Genomic DNA, 17,856 nt, shown 5'->3' with positions numbered 1-17,856 from the left:
ACAATTTCATTGTTTCGTGATATGTAATCTTTGTGGTTGCTGCACTCTAGAACATTACTGAGAGGCGAGAAAAGTTGACTAGTCGCCATGATTCGTCTCGTTGGATATTAGCTGTGGCTTGCTGTATCGTGGTTGCTGTAGTTTTTTCTTTTGCTGTGTTTTAATTGGTTGCAAAGCACATGCAGCGGCCTTAGATCTTTACTTCCCACGAGCGGCAACTACAAGCTTCTCAGCCAGGCCTGGTGACAGGCTAGCTGCAGTTAAGAGCTCATCGCATCACCGTGTTTTTAACAACTTTTTTTTCTTGCACTTTAGGCGCGTAACTTAGGCCATTGGGCGTCCGATGTGTGAGCTTATAGTAGACCTGCGCCAAGGTGAGCCTGGGTGAGTAATGAGTTGAAATGCGCGAGTGGACCCGAATGAGTGAGCGCAGATGAGCCGTGAGTCGAAATGAGCGAGTACAGATGAGTCACGAGTCAAAATAAATGACTCCAGGTGAGTCGAAATTAGTGAGCCGAGATGAGTCGCGAGTCGAAATGAGCGAGTGCGAATGAGTCACGGCCCTAAGCAGTCGCGCAGAAAGCGGTGAATGACGCTATATTGCCTAATGACGCTTTCCACCTCACATGAGCTGCCAAAAATAGCCGCCAGGTTTCGACATCATCGACCAGAAACGAGCATTTTGGAGCGTATTAAACTGTTTACTACATATTCGCGTTCAGACCAAGCGTTTAGGCACCATCGTATTTCACAATGGCCAAGCGAGGAATGAAAACTGCATCCTTACAGTGCGCCGCAGAGCAGTTCAAACGAGGTGCAGTAGTCATGACACTGCGTTCGCTGTGACTGTCCAGAATGATGGAAGTGGCGACGAAAATATTATAGTACTACCGTGAATGCGGGCAGTAACTGCAGGTGGTACGAGCCCTCGAAATAAAGCCTTTCATTATGAACTGCGTTAGAAATGTGTACGTGCGTATTTTCTGCTTGTCCACCTACTCTCGAAGACGCTATGGTGCGCTAATTTTTTGCGCCTGTATTGCGCGGGAGGCGCGAGCTAGGCGGCGCAAAAGACGAAGAGGTTGAACGCACGAGGTGTGCGTGTCAGCTTGCTCGAGCCCCAGCCGCTGTTACGACGCCATCGAAGCACCAGTGCTCCAGTCCGTCAAAATTGCTGCCGTCTCTGCGTCACAGCGGGTATGATGGTGAGTAGAGCTCTGTCCCTGTCTTGGCTCGGTGGGCTTGCGCCGACCTTCAGCGCGCGAAGCATGGAGATGTCCGTGTTCTATTTTTTTTCCCTCCAAGCGACAGCCGTGGAATGCATCCTTGTCATCTCGCTGGTCGCGTGCACGCGTTCGCTAGGTTCGACCAGCGTCCAGTGCAGTCCAGAGGGAAGCAGCCTCCGAGATTCGCGCGCGAATTCGCGGCTGGGGTCCTCATTCGTGCTTGTCAGACTTTCGGGGTGGAGACTTTAAGTGGGGAATTCGGATGAATGACAGAGGCGCCCGTCGATTGTGTCGCATAGCGGCACGCACCTGCGCTGCCATCCGCATTTTTTCCCGCTTTGCCACGGTCGCGCTACAGGTTCGGAGGCCGCACCCTATTGAGTTTCGGCCGGCTATGTGTCCCTGCATGTTCTGGCTACCGGCTGTCCTCCATCATCACTTCTTTGCAGCATCATCGTTTAGGTCAGTAGCATGTAAGCTCGTTACTGCCAACCAGCCAACAATCCCTACTTCTTGAAAAGCACATGAAAGAGAAGTCAAATTAGGTCGTACATGTGTAACTCGCGTAAAAGGGGGGCGCTGCACTCCCGTGGGCCGCGTAATCCGAGCACGCTTGCGGAAACCCTTGTGTGCGCGCTGCGCAGGACACGAGCAGACCACCGACCGGCCCAACGCCCGAGTCGGCGCCACCTCCGCCCGCGGAGCACAAGCCAGCTGCTCCCGTGGACGAGGATTGGGTGTTCAAGCCACCGGCGGTGTGGAAGGGTCACGACGTGACCGACCTGCCCAAGAAAGTGCGCCACTTCGTTGAGGAGCAGCGCCGCCTTTGCCAACCGGCGAGCGTGTACGTGTGCGACGGGAGCAGCGAGGAGAACGAGGCCATCATAGCCTTCATGATCAAGCTGGGACTCGCGGTGCCTCTGAAGAAGCACACCAACTGGTGCGTCTTGCCTCTGCGTCATCGAATTGTAATCGCCTCCTGAGTCTAGTGTCTCCTATAGTGTGCCATATGGCCGAGCAATACTTTGATATAAGATTTTTTTTTCAATGTATTTCAGTGCTCAGGGGCCTGGACGGTGTAAAACAAAAGTCGCCGTACGATATCGGTTGCTGGCGCACAGGTGCTCATATGTGGCCCTCAAATGCAAAACATGCACCGAGCAGAAGTGTGCGTATTTAGTCGCAGAAGCCTGGTTTGCTTACTGTAATGACCAGTGCATCACTAAGAGCTGCCGCTTAAATATTTTTTTATAGTAGTTTTGGTCAGACCAGTGCTTATCTCTGCTTCAGAAACATTCCGCTCGGGCGGCGTGGGCGTGTTTCCGCTGCTGTCCTAAACAGCGACGGGTCATCTGTTCGCACTGCCCATAAGTGCAACTCTCTGAGAGAAGAGCTTAATATGCGGCTATAGGCAACAGTCGTGAGCCGGCGGCCGTCTTGCAGCTACCTGGTGCGGACGGACCCTCGAGACGTGGCGCGCGTCGAAGGGCGAACCTGCATAGCAACGGCGCGCCAAGAGGAGACCGCGCCCATTCCAGCGCCGGGTGTCAAGGGCATCCTCGGCAACTGGATAGCCCCCGAGGAGCTTCGCAAAATCCTCTCCGAGTGCATGCCCGGCTGCATGAAAGGTACGAGCTCCCAAGGAGGACGGCGCATGGGTTTGCACTTTCGGAGACGACGTTGATGTTCCCCTTGGAACAGAGGTCTTGATCTCTTTTATTCCGACGTCATCCATAGGAGCTGCTATAGGTACAGAGAATGCACGTGCAGCCGGTCGGGTGCTGTTGGTCCGCGCATGTCTCGTAAAGATTGGTGGCACGTGACCTTTTGTCGAAGTCAGCCGCAGCAGAAAAAAAAAAAAATTTGCTGGCTCTGCCTGTTTAGCCTGGCCGTAACGCCTGAGCTGCTCCACTGCGGGGCTGCGTATGCCTTGCAGGGCGCACCATGTTTGTGATCCCCTTCAGCATGTGCCCCGTGGAGTCGCCGCTGTCCAGGCTGGGCGTCCAGGTGACGGACTCACCGTACGTGGTGGCCAGCATGCGCATCATGACCCGCATGGGAGCCAAGCCGCTGGCGGCCACCAAGGACAAAGAGTTTGTGAAGTGCGTGCACAGCATGGGCCAGCCGCTGCCACTCAAAGGTGCGCTTGTCTCAGCGGCGCCGCCCCACAGGCGAGGCACGCATATGAACTGGGCATCATGCCACATGTGCGACTCTGTAGTTCGTCATTACGCGGTGCAGGTATTTCAGTGGTGTCGATGCTCTAGCAGCATTCTTCTCTAAAAGGGGGTCAGCCAAAGCCAAAGTGTGAAAAGCAAGCGACGGACAGTGGATACCGCAGCGGGAACTAGTGTTTTTAAGGGACTAGTAATTTTAGCTCCAATTACCGCGCTTTCCGCCCAAGTGACGCTGCAACGTTTCGTAAAAACACACCTCAGAAAGCGTGTTTACTAACGAAGTGAATATTTCCGTGAGCCTCGTTTTAACCCCGCAGAGATGCTGAATTGCAAAACTGAGTTCCAGGGCGACCGCTGATTGCAAGCACGGCTGCTGCGAGCGCGGGGATGTTGTAGAAAGGCCGCGGATGTATTTAAGTATAGTTTGCGTATAAAACATAAGCACGCAACGACAATTTTACGACATCCAGACAAATCACCGAAGTAGAATCGAGTTTCAACTTAGCTGAAGAAACAATTTAACAAAGTGAGAGGACGAAGACCAGCCATGGCGATAAGTAGCGAATGTTAGCAGTTCATCCCGCAGCCCTTTCAGCGCTTATGATATAGCTTTGCATTTGGATGATCAGATGTGCCTGTTCGTTTTCGGTCCAGCAGCATTGGGGCTATTATGGGGCTCAACTCTAGCACAGCACGCGCACTTTCACAAACCTTTAACCAGTCACTGCGCCAGCTGGGTTTGCATATTTAGGATGAGCTAAGCTAGCAGCGTAATTAATGCGTGTTATGCTTAATTCTTGCGTGTGACCCAGCTAAAATGAGTGCAGGGTTAAAAAATAATCTGATACAAGTTGCGGAAATAAAATTAAAACAGCGTTGCTGGTGGTAGCCTGAAACAGACGCATATATGTTATATTCCGACCTCCTGGAAGTAATTTGTTAGAATTAATCTTTCAATAAAATAGAGCTACACAACAGGTTCCAGTTAGAAAGTTGTGTAGCGTCAAAATGAACTCCGAATCGCGTTAATTTTTCAAATGATAACTATATTTTTAACTTTTTTTTTCCCCGCTCTGAAGCGAAACGCGTGGACCCTAAGCGGTAGATGATTTCGGCCGCTGCGCGAACTTTGCCGCGCTGAGCCAACGGCCACTAAGAGTATTTCCAGCCGTGGTACGTTGAAAACACGCACTCGTGCACGGAATATTCTGAATTTATAGTCCTTTATTCGGGGGTACGAAGCAGCACTTTCGCGATGAAGCGGCGGCCCTGCGCCACTTATGGTTCCTCCCGAGTCCTGACGCTGTACGATTTTTTGAGTTGAAAAATTTTGCGCACTTGCAGCTATTCAAAAGGTGACTACGTAATTTATATTAATTCAATTGGCATCAATTAAAACTTGGGCGACTATCACCAACACTGTTTTAGGTTCATTACGGCGACCTGTACCAGATTTTATTAACCTTGGCTCACGTCAGCTGGGACACGATGTCTACTTTCAGTGATAACGTTGACCGCAGTTATCTAGTACGTGAGTAGCAAGTACGCGAGTAGTAGTGCGTGACTAGTTCTGTCGTTACTTGTCGTCACGTAGTTTACCATGGTCGAATACATCGCAGAAGGCTCGCGTTTCTTAAGTAGTGAAATCCGCAAATTAATATCACTGCTTTGAGCCCAATAAAGCGCCAGTGCGGCTTCTTGCGCGCGTCATTACTCGCTATGTACGCGCGCACACGACCGACTCTCTTGCAGAGTCCTTGGTAAACAACTGGCCGTGCAACCCCGAGAAGACGATCATATCGCACATACCGCACGACAACGAAGTCATCTCTTTCGGCAGCGGCTACGGCGGCAACTCGCTGCTCGCAAAGAAGTGCTTCGCCCTGCGTATCGGCTGCAACCTGGGAAAGCGCGAAGGCTGGCTCGCCGAGCACATGCTGGTAAGATCTCTTTCAGGTTGCGGAGAGAGCTCTTTCAGCTTGTCATCCACACACTGCGTACACCTTCGGGAACCACAATTGTCAGTCAGAACCGGCTGAATTGAAATTGTACAGAGAAAGCAAAGGAACCTTGAGCTTGCTCGAGTAATCCAATTCAGCTTGAATTTTGGATTTTCAACGTAAGATTTGCGTAAATCTATATTCTTCCAAAGTATGTGAAGCTTATGAAAAAAAAAGGTCGAAAATGCAAGCCAGCCTGCTCAATCTGAAAGATCTTGAGCAGCAACTTTTTTTACCTATTTTGGCACCGATATTTTAAGCAATCTATTCCGTGTCCTCGCCTAGCGTCAAGGACTTAGCGGTTCCTTCGCGCTCTCAAAGCCGTGTTTCATTGGTTTACTGATGCTTCTTTAAAGCTAGCTTTGCCGCAGAGCTGCCAAGCGCACGGCAAAGCAGAGCGCGGCACGTAGTACAAAGGAGCGCGGTGATGGCACTCGCAGATCCTGGGCGTCACCACGCCGTCGGGGAGCAAGCAGTACATCGTGGGTGCGTTCCCCAGCGCATGTGGAAAGACCAACCTGGCCATGATCACACCCACCCTGCCCGGCTACCGTGCCGAGTGCGTTGGTGATGACATAGCCTGGTTGTACTTCGACGAGAACGGCATCATGCGTGCGGTGAACCCGGAGAACGGCTTTTTCGGCGTTTGCCCAGGTACTCGCGCACCGGCATCGTGACAGTCTCGCAGCTTCGAGCGCGGATTCTCGACGCATCGCCGTAATTTGGAGTTTTGCGCAGCGTTCAGAGCGCGGTCAACGAGCTGGATCGCGTGAATCTACCACCTGAGTTCGAGGTTATCATATAACCGCGTTGGTCACAAAACAATTCAGTGACGTTTATATGACTTTCCGTTACAAAGAGCGGATGGTTAACAAGAGGCGGTACCGTGTACCGTCTACAGTAACCGTTACCGGAGCACCAGGAGCCCGTGCGTCGTCAGTGCGCCTTGAGGGCTCCAGATATCGCCAGGTAGCCGGCAGCTGAGCGCGCGCCAGCCGCATTGGGACCAATCAGTGCGGGCTTCCGGGCGATAGGCGGGCTACCGGCATAGCGGTAACGGTAGCACGGTACACGGCATGCTAAAGGTGTCTAACAGCAGCGCTGAATTCATTGCCGTGGCGGGTGCGTGTAACCTCAGAGCAGGAAGTATTTCACGGCTGGCTGAGGTGTAGGTTTTAATTTTTGTTGCTAATTTTCAGTGCGTTTGCGGGACGATGGCAGGGGAGGAGGGGTCAGGAAGCGCCCGTGCTCGTAACGCGTAGCAATGTACTGGACCATTGTGCTCATACTTGCCGCCTGTGCGGGGGTGCGCGTGATGTTCGCAGGGGAACGCGTGATCGAGCTTTGTACTTGATAGGGTGCGAGTCGAGTGGTGATAGCACCAGATGGAAAAGGAGTCGAGTATATTTTTTCATTAGGTATCATATGTTAAGTACCCTGTTCATGTGATGAAAAGGAAAATTATGGCGACTAGTTGAACTTACTGAGCTAGAAGTAGACTAGTGCCAATCCAGAGTAACTCAGTGTTCAATATAAGGCTAGTAGTGAAACGTGTGTGAAAGAAAAGAGGGTCATTTGTATTTTTCGTGAGCCTAGAGGGGATAGCACTGAAGATTGTCAGTGTACAAAAATACAAGCGTGCAGGCGTATCAAATACAGAATAGACAACGCTTGGAGAGGCAACCAGAACTACGGTCAGTGTCTGCCTTAACCACTCAAGATACTCACGCGATAATATATGCCGTACAAGAAGCATGTCTACTCGCTAAACAACTGTCCACTAACAGACATTTATACCGACTCCAGCAAAGTCATGCGCCATATACAACGCCGACTACCGGAAGCCCACCTATATCATATTCTAACAGAGTGCCATAACTGCAGTACGAACATTACAATCAGCCTGTGTTGGATGCCTGGTTATGCTGGGATCGGGGGAAATGTGCTGGTTCATCAACGGGACCGCGACATCAACATCCGGGCGCCTTCGATACCCTGGCCAAATCCAACGTCAATAGAAGACGGCATAATATACAAAGAGCGAATAGCTGAACACGTATACTGGAGTACCAGGGAAAATGGTACAATTTTACCCAAAACTCACCAGTCACTCAACACGGGACAAGCACATGTCCTTCGAAAAGTTTAACGATCTCCTCACCCTACAAATGCTCTGCAGCTTCGGATGGCATGACACAGCTCACTGTCCCAACCGTCCGGAGGTGAGGGCAGTCACAGACCACATTCTCTACTCATGTAACACTGCCATTACCTCTCCTTATTTCGCTTACCTTCCCCCTCTTTCCTGTAGTGTTTGGCTTCACTCTGACTCAGCAGATAATGAATGGGCCTTAGCGCAGCAAGCGCTCTTTTTCACTGGGGCCTTAGTGCTGGCCTTGAGAAAAGTTTTTCCTCCTCCTCCGCGCCAAGCTGGATGCTCCCCAAGCAAAAGCGTCAGAACATTCTTGCAGGCTGGTTGGTGTATAGATTGCCGGACTCTTAGCGCAGAAAGACAGGGACAATAGAAACGAAGGAGACGAGACACAGCGCGGGGTCTCGTCTCCTAACGCTAACGGCCAGCCTCTTCGATAAAATAATGCCTTGGCTTCCGAGGTGAATGGAGTATCCAGTGCCACTCACTCATTTACACTCTTAATAACAAAAGGCAATCCTTCTATTGGCTTGCACCTCCTCGGTAAGGGATAGGATTGATGTTAATAAGTGTTCTAATAAAAGAAAAAAATTGAGGTGCTGGGGTTAGCTTTACAATGTTTCATAGACCTATATGATCGCTTTATGACTGATTGTCATGGTCGCCAGTCATTTATGAACGGAGCTAAGGCATGTGAACAGATTTCCCAGCCCCGGTCTCTTGAACTACGAAAAGAGAGCTCAGTTCTGTGCCTGGTTTCACATTCTGGACCCGGGTCACATGCAGGAACGTCGATGAAAACCAACCCGAACGCCATGATGACCATCCAGACCAACACCATTTTCACGAATGTGGCTGAGACGAGCGACGGCGATGTCTGGTGGGAGGGTCTGGACATGCCGCCGCCTGACATCACCATCAAGTCGTGGAAGAACGAGCTCAACTGGAAGCCTGGCGACAAGTCCAAGACAGCCGCGCATCCCAACGCGCGCTTCTGCACCCCGGCCGGGCAGTGCCCCATCATCGATCCGGCCTGGGAGGATCCCAAAGGCGTGCCCGTCTCAGCCATCATCTTTGGTGGCCGCCGGCCTGAAGGTCCGGTCTTCGATAAGACTCGTATATTGGCGAGCTCTTCTGACGTGCACATACTCTACAGTCCATTTTCTTCGCGGACAGTTCTGAACGTGCACAAGGCGATTGCGAGACACGCGCGAAGGACTGGATGCGAATGCAACCAGGTTGAGGAAGAGTGTAAACGCATTTGCCTGTTTTTAATTTCAGCATTAGCTCTAACATAATAATGAATGGGTTAGAAATTGAGACTTGCACGTTGGGCTGCTGAAAAAAAAAATATATTTTTTTGTGCCCAAATATGGAGGCTAAAAAGCTTGACTCGGCGGACGTCGTTTCAGGAGTTCCTCTGGTGTTCGAGGCTTTCAACTGGAACCATGGCGTTTTCCTAGGCGCCTGTATGAGGTCTGAAACGACGGCAGCTGCCGAGCACAAAGGTAAGCGTTCTTTCAGTTTCTTTAGATAATCGCCTGATTAGTTGGGCTGAGTGAGCTGGGAAAGGATTTAGCTGTACATGACATACGGAACTACGCGAGTTGCATGACATACGGCGCGCGATATCATGTGCTCACGGTTAACAGTTCGCTTTGGCTGCATAACTAACACCTTGCGCTGTATACGCGTATGCTTTTCTTTTTTTTTTCAGCCAAAATTATCATGCATGACCCCTTCGGGATGCGACCATTTTTTGGCTACAACTTTGGCGACTACCTGACCCACTGGCTGAGCTTCGCCAAAGAGGAAGGCAACCGCCTTCCCAAAATTTACCACGTCAACTGGTTCCGCAAAGGCGCCGACGGGAAGTTCCTGTGGCCAGGCTTCGGCGAGAACAGCCGCGTCCTGGACTGGATTATACGTCGCGTCGACGGTGAAGTCAACATCGCCAGGGCATGTCCTTTCCCTTTTTGTCCAAATACACCGGGAAGATTTCGTTTGCGTGTACAGAAATTTCAACGCGCTGGGTGCAGACATTTTCTGTGCTGACCGGTTACTGAACATCTTGGCAGTGCTCGAAGTCAGGCTCCGTCGAAGGGGGTCTCTTGTGATTCGAGCAAAGGTCGAGAGAAAAATAAAAACGGAGAGAGGGAAAGTGGCGGCTGGCGCCCTGGTTTACACATCGTTTTATGCAAAGGGAAGAAAAATAATTTTTAAACGTCGTCGTTTGCACAGTTTATGACAGACCTAGAACAATTGCGATCCCCACGCTCCGCCAGTGTGGTCGTTGTGTACTCGTCGTTGTGCACCCTTGGAGCTGAGTGGTCAACTCTGGGCAGACTCGTGGTGTGACGGCATGGGTTTCCATTTTTATCCCAGCCTTTGTGCAGTGCTGCCGACTTTTTTTCTCAGTCTCGGGTTTTAGAACACATGTAAATGATTCTTGCTAAAAAGGGGGAAATTTTCGAAGCGTTAGAGAAGAAATGGTTTGGTTTGGTTTATTGGTGTTTAACGTCCCAAAGCGATTCAGGCTATGAGGGACGCCCGACCACCTGGGGTGCTTTAACATGCACTGACATCGCACATTACACGGGCCTCTAGAATTTCGCCTTCATCGAAATTCAGCCGCCGCAGCCGGGATCGAACCCGCGTCTTTCGGGTCAGCAGCCGAGCGCCGTAACCACTGAGCCACCGCGGCGGGGCAGATAAGAAATGGTCCTACCACCATTGACAAGAAAAAAAATGATTGCCTGCTTCAGATTCATGCAGTCTGTACAGTTTAGCACGAGGGTCTGATCCCTTGTCGATACAGGTGTGTGTGTGTGTGTGGGGGGGGGGGGGGGGGAGTTTGAGACTCCCCGAGACCCCCCTGACTTTAAGCCCAGCATCTAGGGTTAAAACACAATAAGAAACGTATACTTTCATGAATAGGTTGCAAGCCGTAAAAAAAGCAACCTTTCTATGTAAGCTCAAAAAATAGTGTGCTTCAATACGCACTTACAATTGCATCTAGACTTTTGCGCGTTACGCTTAGGCTGTCGAAAATAAAATAGAAAGTACGAGATAACGAAACACTCCAACTATGCAAGGCATTCCTCATCTTCACCGCACGCTACATGTGATTCTTTTTCAGGAGACGTTCCTGGGTTACGTGCCAACCGACGATGCGCTCAACCTGAGCGGCCTGTCGGAGCCGGTCAACATAGCGGAGCTGATGCGCGTCGACAAGGAGTTCTGGATGAAGGAGTGCCGTGACATCAAGACCTTCTTCGACGAGCAAGTGGGCCGCTCGCTGCCTTCGGCCATCGCCGACCAGCTGGCCATGCTCAAGGAGCGCATCATGAAGTCGCCTTCCTAAGCGAACGGCTACGCGTCGCTGCGCTGTGCCAGGAGACAGGGCACAATAAAGCACTTGGTGGCAGACACGTTGGTGCAGGGACCGCCGGCTTTCCCCTAAACAAATCTACAGTGCACGCTTTTTCATGACCTGTTAGCACTTTGGCTGTCATGCCACGAATGCTTCGGGCACAACATTAGGATTAATAACGCGCTTGGAAAATGAGGTATCAATGGCATTCGCATGATCTATTGCAGCACTCATGTTGGTGGTGACACCGGGCTTACTCGCCGCAAAAACGCTGCAGCTCCACGTCGGACATCCCGGGGTTTTAATGCATACTTGCTTTGCACTACTATACGAATTAGGAAATATATAATTTCGTTGGTATTTGGCTAACGTGATAGTGTTTACAGATCAGTGATGCGAGTTATCTTCCGATGAGTCCAAAGCTGCCGGTAGCAATACCCACCTCGTGCTACAAAGCATGCGAGCTGTAGTGGGGTTGGTGAAGAAGTGATGGGTTTTCACGTGGTTGAACCGAGTAGAGTGCGAAAGCATGTGTTTAGCCTGGTTGGCTCATGGTTTTGCTTTGCTGCGTCGTCTGCACGTCTGGCAATATTAGTTCGATAGTAGTATTGAAGACGACGATGTTCGATGCACAGCGCGAGAGGGTCGCCTTTAACACGAGGCGTGATCGGTTACGGCTTTAGCATAGCACTCTCGTGCAGTGGCCAGCGAAGGTAATCTGTTCGCCGCCGCCGCGGGTTCGAATCCCAGTCGTGGTAATATTTATTTTATTTATTTACGCTCACACTCAAGGTCAAGCTTCACACAAACTTTGTGGGCCGGTTAGACCTCGTGAAGTAGTGCTTTCGCACTAAAATGTCCGAAAAGACAAAAGGCAAACCACTGCACCCGCTGCGTTGGCTCAGGGGTTAGGGCGCTCAGCCACTGATCCGGAGCTCCCAGGTTCGAAACACGCCGCAGCGGCCGCGTTTCGATCGAAGCGTAACGCAAAGGCGCTCGTGTGCTATGCGATGTCAGTGCACGTCAGTGTCCCCAGTGTCAGTGTTAGTTTCCCCAGGTGGTCGAAATTATTCCGGAGCCCTCCACTGCGGCACCTCTTTTTCTCTTTCTTCTGTCCCTCCCTCCTTTATCCCTTCCCTTACGGCGCGGTTCAGGTGTCCACCGATGTAGCTGAGACAATTACTACGCCGTTTCCTTTTCTCAAAAAACAACCAACCAAAAACAACTGCAAGCGTGGATGCGCAATGGGGGTAGGTGTGACGAGCATGAATGGGCTGTACACCAGGGCAAAAGGAAATCCGTATGACAGTGACGTTTCAGAAATTAATGGCACTCGCTCAAAAAGTAGGTCGCGTCACAGATTGCGATTACTCCCAGGAAAAAGCACGAATGTTCTTTTTAAAGGGGGGGGGGGGGGGGGCAGTATTTTTTCATACAATGCTTTTCAATAACAAAATGAACGCGAATATTTGACGGCGCACAAAACCTTTCTTTGCGACAGCGAGCCGACTCAGCACGACTGAGCCCCCTCCAATCGTATTCACGCCAGTCTTGCCAACCTCCAACTGCCCCTTAACTCGCAGGTCTACCCCAACACGTCCAGACCCTGTCTAGGACTTGTCAGAGCCTTACGAGTAGCCTTTCACGTAAGTCGCGATGAAGGAGGAGGATGAAGAAACTTAATTGTATCAGCACACGTGATGAGCCTTCGCCCGGGAGGTCTCCTCAGTCCAGGAGTTCTCTGGCTGTCCCTTCCAGCACGGCGCGCTTAATCATACGGAGCTGCTCGGCGGGCTGTGTGGACAGAGGGCGGCTAAACCGGAAGAAACGGTTGGGACTAGGAATAGGGATTACTCTTACTGGGTGAGGGTATCCCCAGATATAGTGTTATGGTGTGGGGATGCAGTTAGGTGGGAAAGGAGGTGGGCGATGTGGGCTGATGGGAATGAACGTGCCTGGTGTCTCCAGTGGGACCCGATGACTACATTCTATCTTCGTCTCACGAATACTGTTCCAGTGGCACATATTAGGCCACCCTGTTTGAAAGCCACATTTGAAGGGGTACCGCTTGTTTAATTTCACGCCGTGATGCGGCCTGCATAAAAAAAAATGTTCGTTTTTGAAAGAGAGTGGTATCTGAGGCTACAAGTTCGTTGGCCGTTGTTCACGTTCTCGCCTCAGACATCCCCAGGGGATTCTAGTGCTGATTCGGAAAACAGAGCGCAGGTCTGAGTTCAGTTCATAAAAATAGGAGGGCAGTCTTGGTCAAGCGCAAGAATTTAATCAGACCGGCTTGATGTCGTACATTTTCAACATATTTGGTCATTATAAGCTTTAATATATTACCGATTACATGATGCATATTGGGTAGAATCACTGTGGAAACTCGAACTTCTGGCGGAGATGACATTAGCGCACGGCACATAAGGCGTGACTGGGCTCAAATTACGAGAAAACTTACTATGGGGGGCGTTTGCAAGCAGTTTGCAGACGACAAAACCATGATCTAAATTTCAAGTCTCGCGTATCAAATAGAAGCTTTCACTCTTTTTACATCGCAGCGCTTGGGTCGGTTTCTCGCCGCTATTTCATCACAACTGCAAATGGCAACACATCGGGGCTGTCCAGCGACCAGCGCGAATGAAGACAGCACTATACTGGGCGGCAACGGTGTCACCACGACGAAGATGGGGCAAGTGCTGACTTCCGAAGAAAGCAAATACTTTCTCCTAATGATCAGAGTCATTCCGTAGCCGTATCAGTACGGCGACAACGCCCCGATGACCATCGCCTGCCGCATCCGTGGAGTGATCATACTGCACAACGTGACTCGCAAGGTCATCACCTCCTTCGTCGACGACGCGAAGGCCAGGTGCCACACGAGCAGCAGGTTCAGCAAAGGGGCATACTGCCGCCAGGCGCAGGAGCCGATTTGCAGCCTGGACGAAAGCCAGCTGCAGTTCCACAAATTCCTCCTCCTCCTCTTTCACACCTTGGTGGCTAGATGGCAGAAACGCCCGCGCACCAGCGACAGGGTCCGTCGCAAGTAGGTTTTCAGTATCACCCCGAGCATCTTGGACTAGGCCGGCGAGCTTTATCACGTCCTCCATGGGCCACGTAGCGCGAGCGTAAACTCCCCAGGCCAGTGTAACGCAAGATGGGAAGGTGTACCGGCCGCATAGTCGAGGACCAGGAGCACGAGGCGGTCGCGTGCACCGCGATCATGTTACGGGCCATTTGCGACCAGAACCACTACGCCCTGGGTGGGAACGACGATGATGTTGCGCCTGAAGCCGACTCCGATCCCAACCCGTGCACCTTGGAGGAGGTCGGCGAGCTTTATCCCGTCCTTCACGAAGCATGGGCCATGTAGCGCGAGCGTAAGCACTCTAGGTCGGTGTGTCGCAAAATGGGCTGGTGGACCGGCCGCGTAGTCGAGGACCAGGAGCAGGAGGCGGTTGCGTGCACCGCGATGACGTTGCGGGCTATTTGCGACGAGAACCACTACGCGCTGACTGGGGACGACGATGATGTTGCGCCTGAAGCCGACTCCGATATCGAACCGTGCACCTTGGAGTGGGTCGGCGATCTTTATCCCGTCCTTCACGAAGCATGGGCCACGTAGCGCGAGCGTAAGCACTCCAGGTCGGTGTACTGCAAAATGGGCTGGTAAACCGGCCGCGTAGTCGAGGACCAGGAGCACGAGGCGGTCGCATGCACCGCGATGATGTTGCGGGCCATTGTCGACGAGAATCACTACGCGCTGACTGGGGACGACGATGATGTTGCGCCTGAAGCCGACTCCGATCTCGAACCGTGCACCTTGGAGTAGGTCGGCGTGCTTTATCCCGTCCTTCACGAAGCATGGGCCACGTAGCGCGAGCGTAAGCACTCCAGGTCGGTGTACTGCAAAATGGGCTGGTAAACCGGCCGCGTAGTCGAGGACCAGGAGCACGAGGCGGTCGCATGCACCGCGATGATGTTGCGGGCCATTTCCGACGAGAACCACTACGCGCTGAGTGGGGACGACGATGACGATGCGCCTGAAGCCGACTCCCATCCCGACCCGTGCACCTTGGAGTGGATCGGCGAGCTTTAACCCGTACTTCACGAAGCATGGCCCATGTAGCGCGAGCGTAAGCACTCCAGGTTGGTGTGCCGTAAAATGGGTTGGTGGACCGGCCGCGTAGTCGAGGACCGGGAGCACGTGGCGTTCTCGTGTACCGTGATGATGTTGCGGGCCATTTGCTTCAAGATCCACTACGCGCTGTGTGCGGACGACGGTGACGTTGCGCGTGAAGCCGACTCCGATCCCGACCAGCTGTTGATGCTGACTAGGGCGTTCTTTATCATCTGGGATATGCAGTTTACGTGGATGGTGAATGGAGAGAAGGTGTTTCTTCTGCGTAAACTCGTGGCGGCGTTCGGTGACGTTCGTCAGGGCGTTCGTCGGTAGAGAGTTGAGAAAGCGAACTCTTGCAAATGCTCTCCAAGCAACGCCCGTTCCGTTAGGGAACTGTAACGACTCATACCTTGGCAAGTTCTTACGAAGTGCCGGAAAATGTTTCCTGGTTGGCCGGCGCTGATTCAGCTCAAACCTGCGGGGCTGCACGGTCGCAGCGAATCTCGCATCGCAAGCCTTCAGTAGAGTAGGAATGCTTCGCCTGTGGGCACTGCCTTCGGCTCGAGTTCTGCGCGGAACTTCGACTGGTAAGGCTTCGCAGCTGTGCCAAGCTTCGATGCTGCCTTGTCCAAAGCCCGCCGTCACTGCCTGTTGCGGTTTAAGAGCACGCGGAAACGCCATGACAATGCTCCGGACTTGCAGGCAGCATGTACCGACTGCAGGCGCAGGTGTCATACTAATGAAGAAGCAGTCGCAAACCTCACGACTTCGAAGCAGCTCGCAGTAGGCCTGGCACGTTCGCTTTAAGATGACCTCCGAACGCAGTTCGAGGGCACGTTGCCGCGTGATGCGCGCCAGTGAAGCGAGCTTCGAGATTCATTTTTCTCTTCGTCGAGACTGATTAAAACGTCATCCAGATGATGTATCACGGAGTGTTCGCGAGTGGCAGTTTCTATCGTTATTATCAGACACTTTTAGTTTTGCTTCTAAGCGCGATTTGCTGGCTTCGGTCTGCGTCGGTGGTGCTTTTGCGGCACACTATACCAGTGACAGTCGGAGCGTTGCCAGACGACGGTCTGCCACATTTTGCTTTTTGGTGGTTTGTCTACACAATAGTTAGGGTGTATTCCTTGACTCAGAAAATGTTTCGAAATTTTCTGTGTGATGTACCTGCATTGTAGGTGGCAATAGCAAAAGTAAAAAAGCATTTCGGAATGTTGCAGCTTCGAACTAGTTTATTGCCACTGAACAGCTGTACATATTCACTATCATCATGTCGTCAGAGCAGTGTTATTATTACTATGGTCGCTCCAGAGGCCGTGTTACTGCCACGTCTGAGTACGTCGTATCAGTTCGGCATGTCAGCCAATATAGTGCAGATTTGCAAGCTTCTGCACCAATTCTGACGCAAGAACTGTCTTGAAGCACAAACATTTGAGTCGTCAAGATACAGAGAGCAGTGGCGAAGCTAAGACATAGACAAGGTGTAGCCACGACCGCTCGATCTCGACCGTGGTGTAGCATGACAAACACGAAGTGCGTTAACGGTAAGAGAAAAATTACCTGGCAACCATCAAATATGCTGCGCATTTTTGTGCTAATTGTATGCTTAACCTTCGCTTAACTGATAATCATGATAATCTGCTTAACCTTCGCTTACACTGTACCTTCGCTTAACTGATAATCGATGATGACAATGTTGTGCAAGCTGTCTTCGCAGAGGTAAGACATATGCTAATTAAGACAACACATATGACTTCACACGTAATCTATAACTATTCCAGGATGATAATTATAGTTTTATGATCAGAGAATTCAGTGGATTTGTGGTGAACTGTTTGCACCGGGCACTTTAGAACAGGAGTAGTGTTACATAAATACGAAATGTGTTCTGTGTCTGCTCTGATCTCTGGACAGCTGGAAGAGTGAACTGCAACTCTTCAACTACGGTGTGTCAGGAGGTGGTTGGGCTGGCCGAGGTCTCCTCTTTGCTAGTGGTTGCGTTCTCGATCTCGCTCGCGTACACTGGCGACGTTCTTCGTCACTGCAAATCCGGGGCCGGAACATCTTTGCGCTGGTTCTCATACACAAAAGGAGCGACGACGTGACGCCCGCTCATGAATGCGGGACAGCCTGGTGTCATTGCCGCATCTCGGCATCGCGAGCTCACGCGTCCGTGTCCTATCGCCACTGACGCTTTCATTCCAATTCAGGGGGGCGCAACTCCGAATCTTCAAGAGTCTTCGCTTGCGCACGAGTTCGCGGCGACGTTCGCAAAGTTCTTGTTGCGAGTTGTTTCGGGTTTCCGGCAGCCCATCTTCTGTACCGCGGTGGCGAGCGGCTAAGTGACGGCACGATTACGAGCCACGCACTACACGCACTGTAATCTGGGAAAGTCATTTTAAGCATTAAATGCTTTTAACTCCCTTTCTCGGCAAACTCAGGCGAATACCGACCGGGAACCACGGCGAACCTGAGGGCGAAAGTGAATCGAATGTGAAGTGAACTTTCCGGAGAGAGAGAGAGAGAAAACTTTTATTGCTCTTTCAAGAGATTCGCGGAGATGAAGACTTCTTGGTCGTCCTGCTTGGGCGCTGGCGACTTGAGTCTTCGAGCAAGGGTGGGCCCTCAGTCCAGGGCTCCACTGAGTCGTGCCGCTTCAACAGCGTGCTGTACCAAGGCCCTCTGGACCTCGAGCTCGCTGCTGGAGAGACAGCTCTCCCATAGCATTCCACAATTATCAAACTTTCCGGAACTTTTTTCCGAACGGTGTGCAGCTTGGCGCACTCTAAAGGAGCCAACGTG

General features: G+C 51.6%; 1 protein-coding gene across 1 annotated transcript; it reads left to right on the top strand.

Annotated features, from left to right (window-relative positions):
• Positions 1-1,142: 1,142 nt before the first annotated feature.
• Positions 1,143-11,022, top strand: LOC149352130 (phosphoenolpyruvate carboxykinase, cytosolic [GTP]-like). Its single transcript, XM_089581294.1, has 10 exons — positions 1,143-1,205; positions 1,871-2,166; positions 2,670-2,854; positions 3,163-3,366; positions 5,156-5,343; positions 5,844-6,057; positions 8,342-8,650; positions 8,968-9,063; positions 9,273-9,514; positions 10,695-11,022. The coding sequence occupies exons 1-10, from the start codon at positions 1,200-1,202 to the stop codon at positions 10,917-10,919; spliced, it is 1,965 nt and encodes a 654-aa protein (XP_089437420.1). The 5' UTR covers positions 1,143-1,199; the 3' UTR covers positions 10,920-11,022.
• Positions 11,023-17,856: the final 6,834 nt, after the last annotated feature.

Source organism: Amblyomma mixtum, chromosome 3, assembly GCF_055824585.1.
Source record: "Amblyomma mixtum isolate Tamu chromosome 3, ASM5582458v1, whole genome shotgun sequence".
NCBI lineage: Eukaryota > Metazoa > Arthropoda > Arachnida > Ixodida > Ixodidae > Amblyomma > Amblyomma mixtum.
The sequence above is the reverse complement of the archived record's forward strand: the minus strand, read 5'-3'. Positions and strand labels throughout refer to the sequence as shown.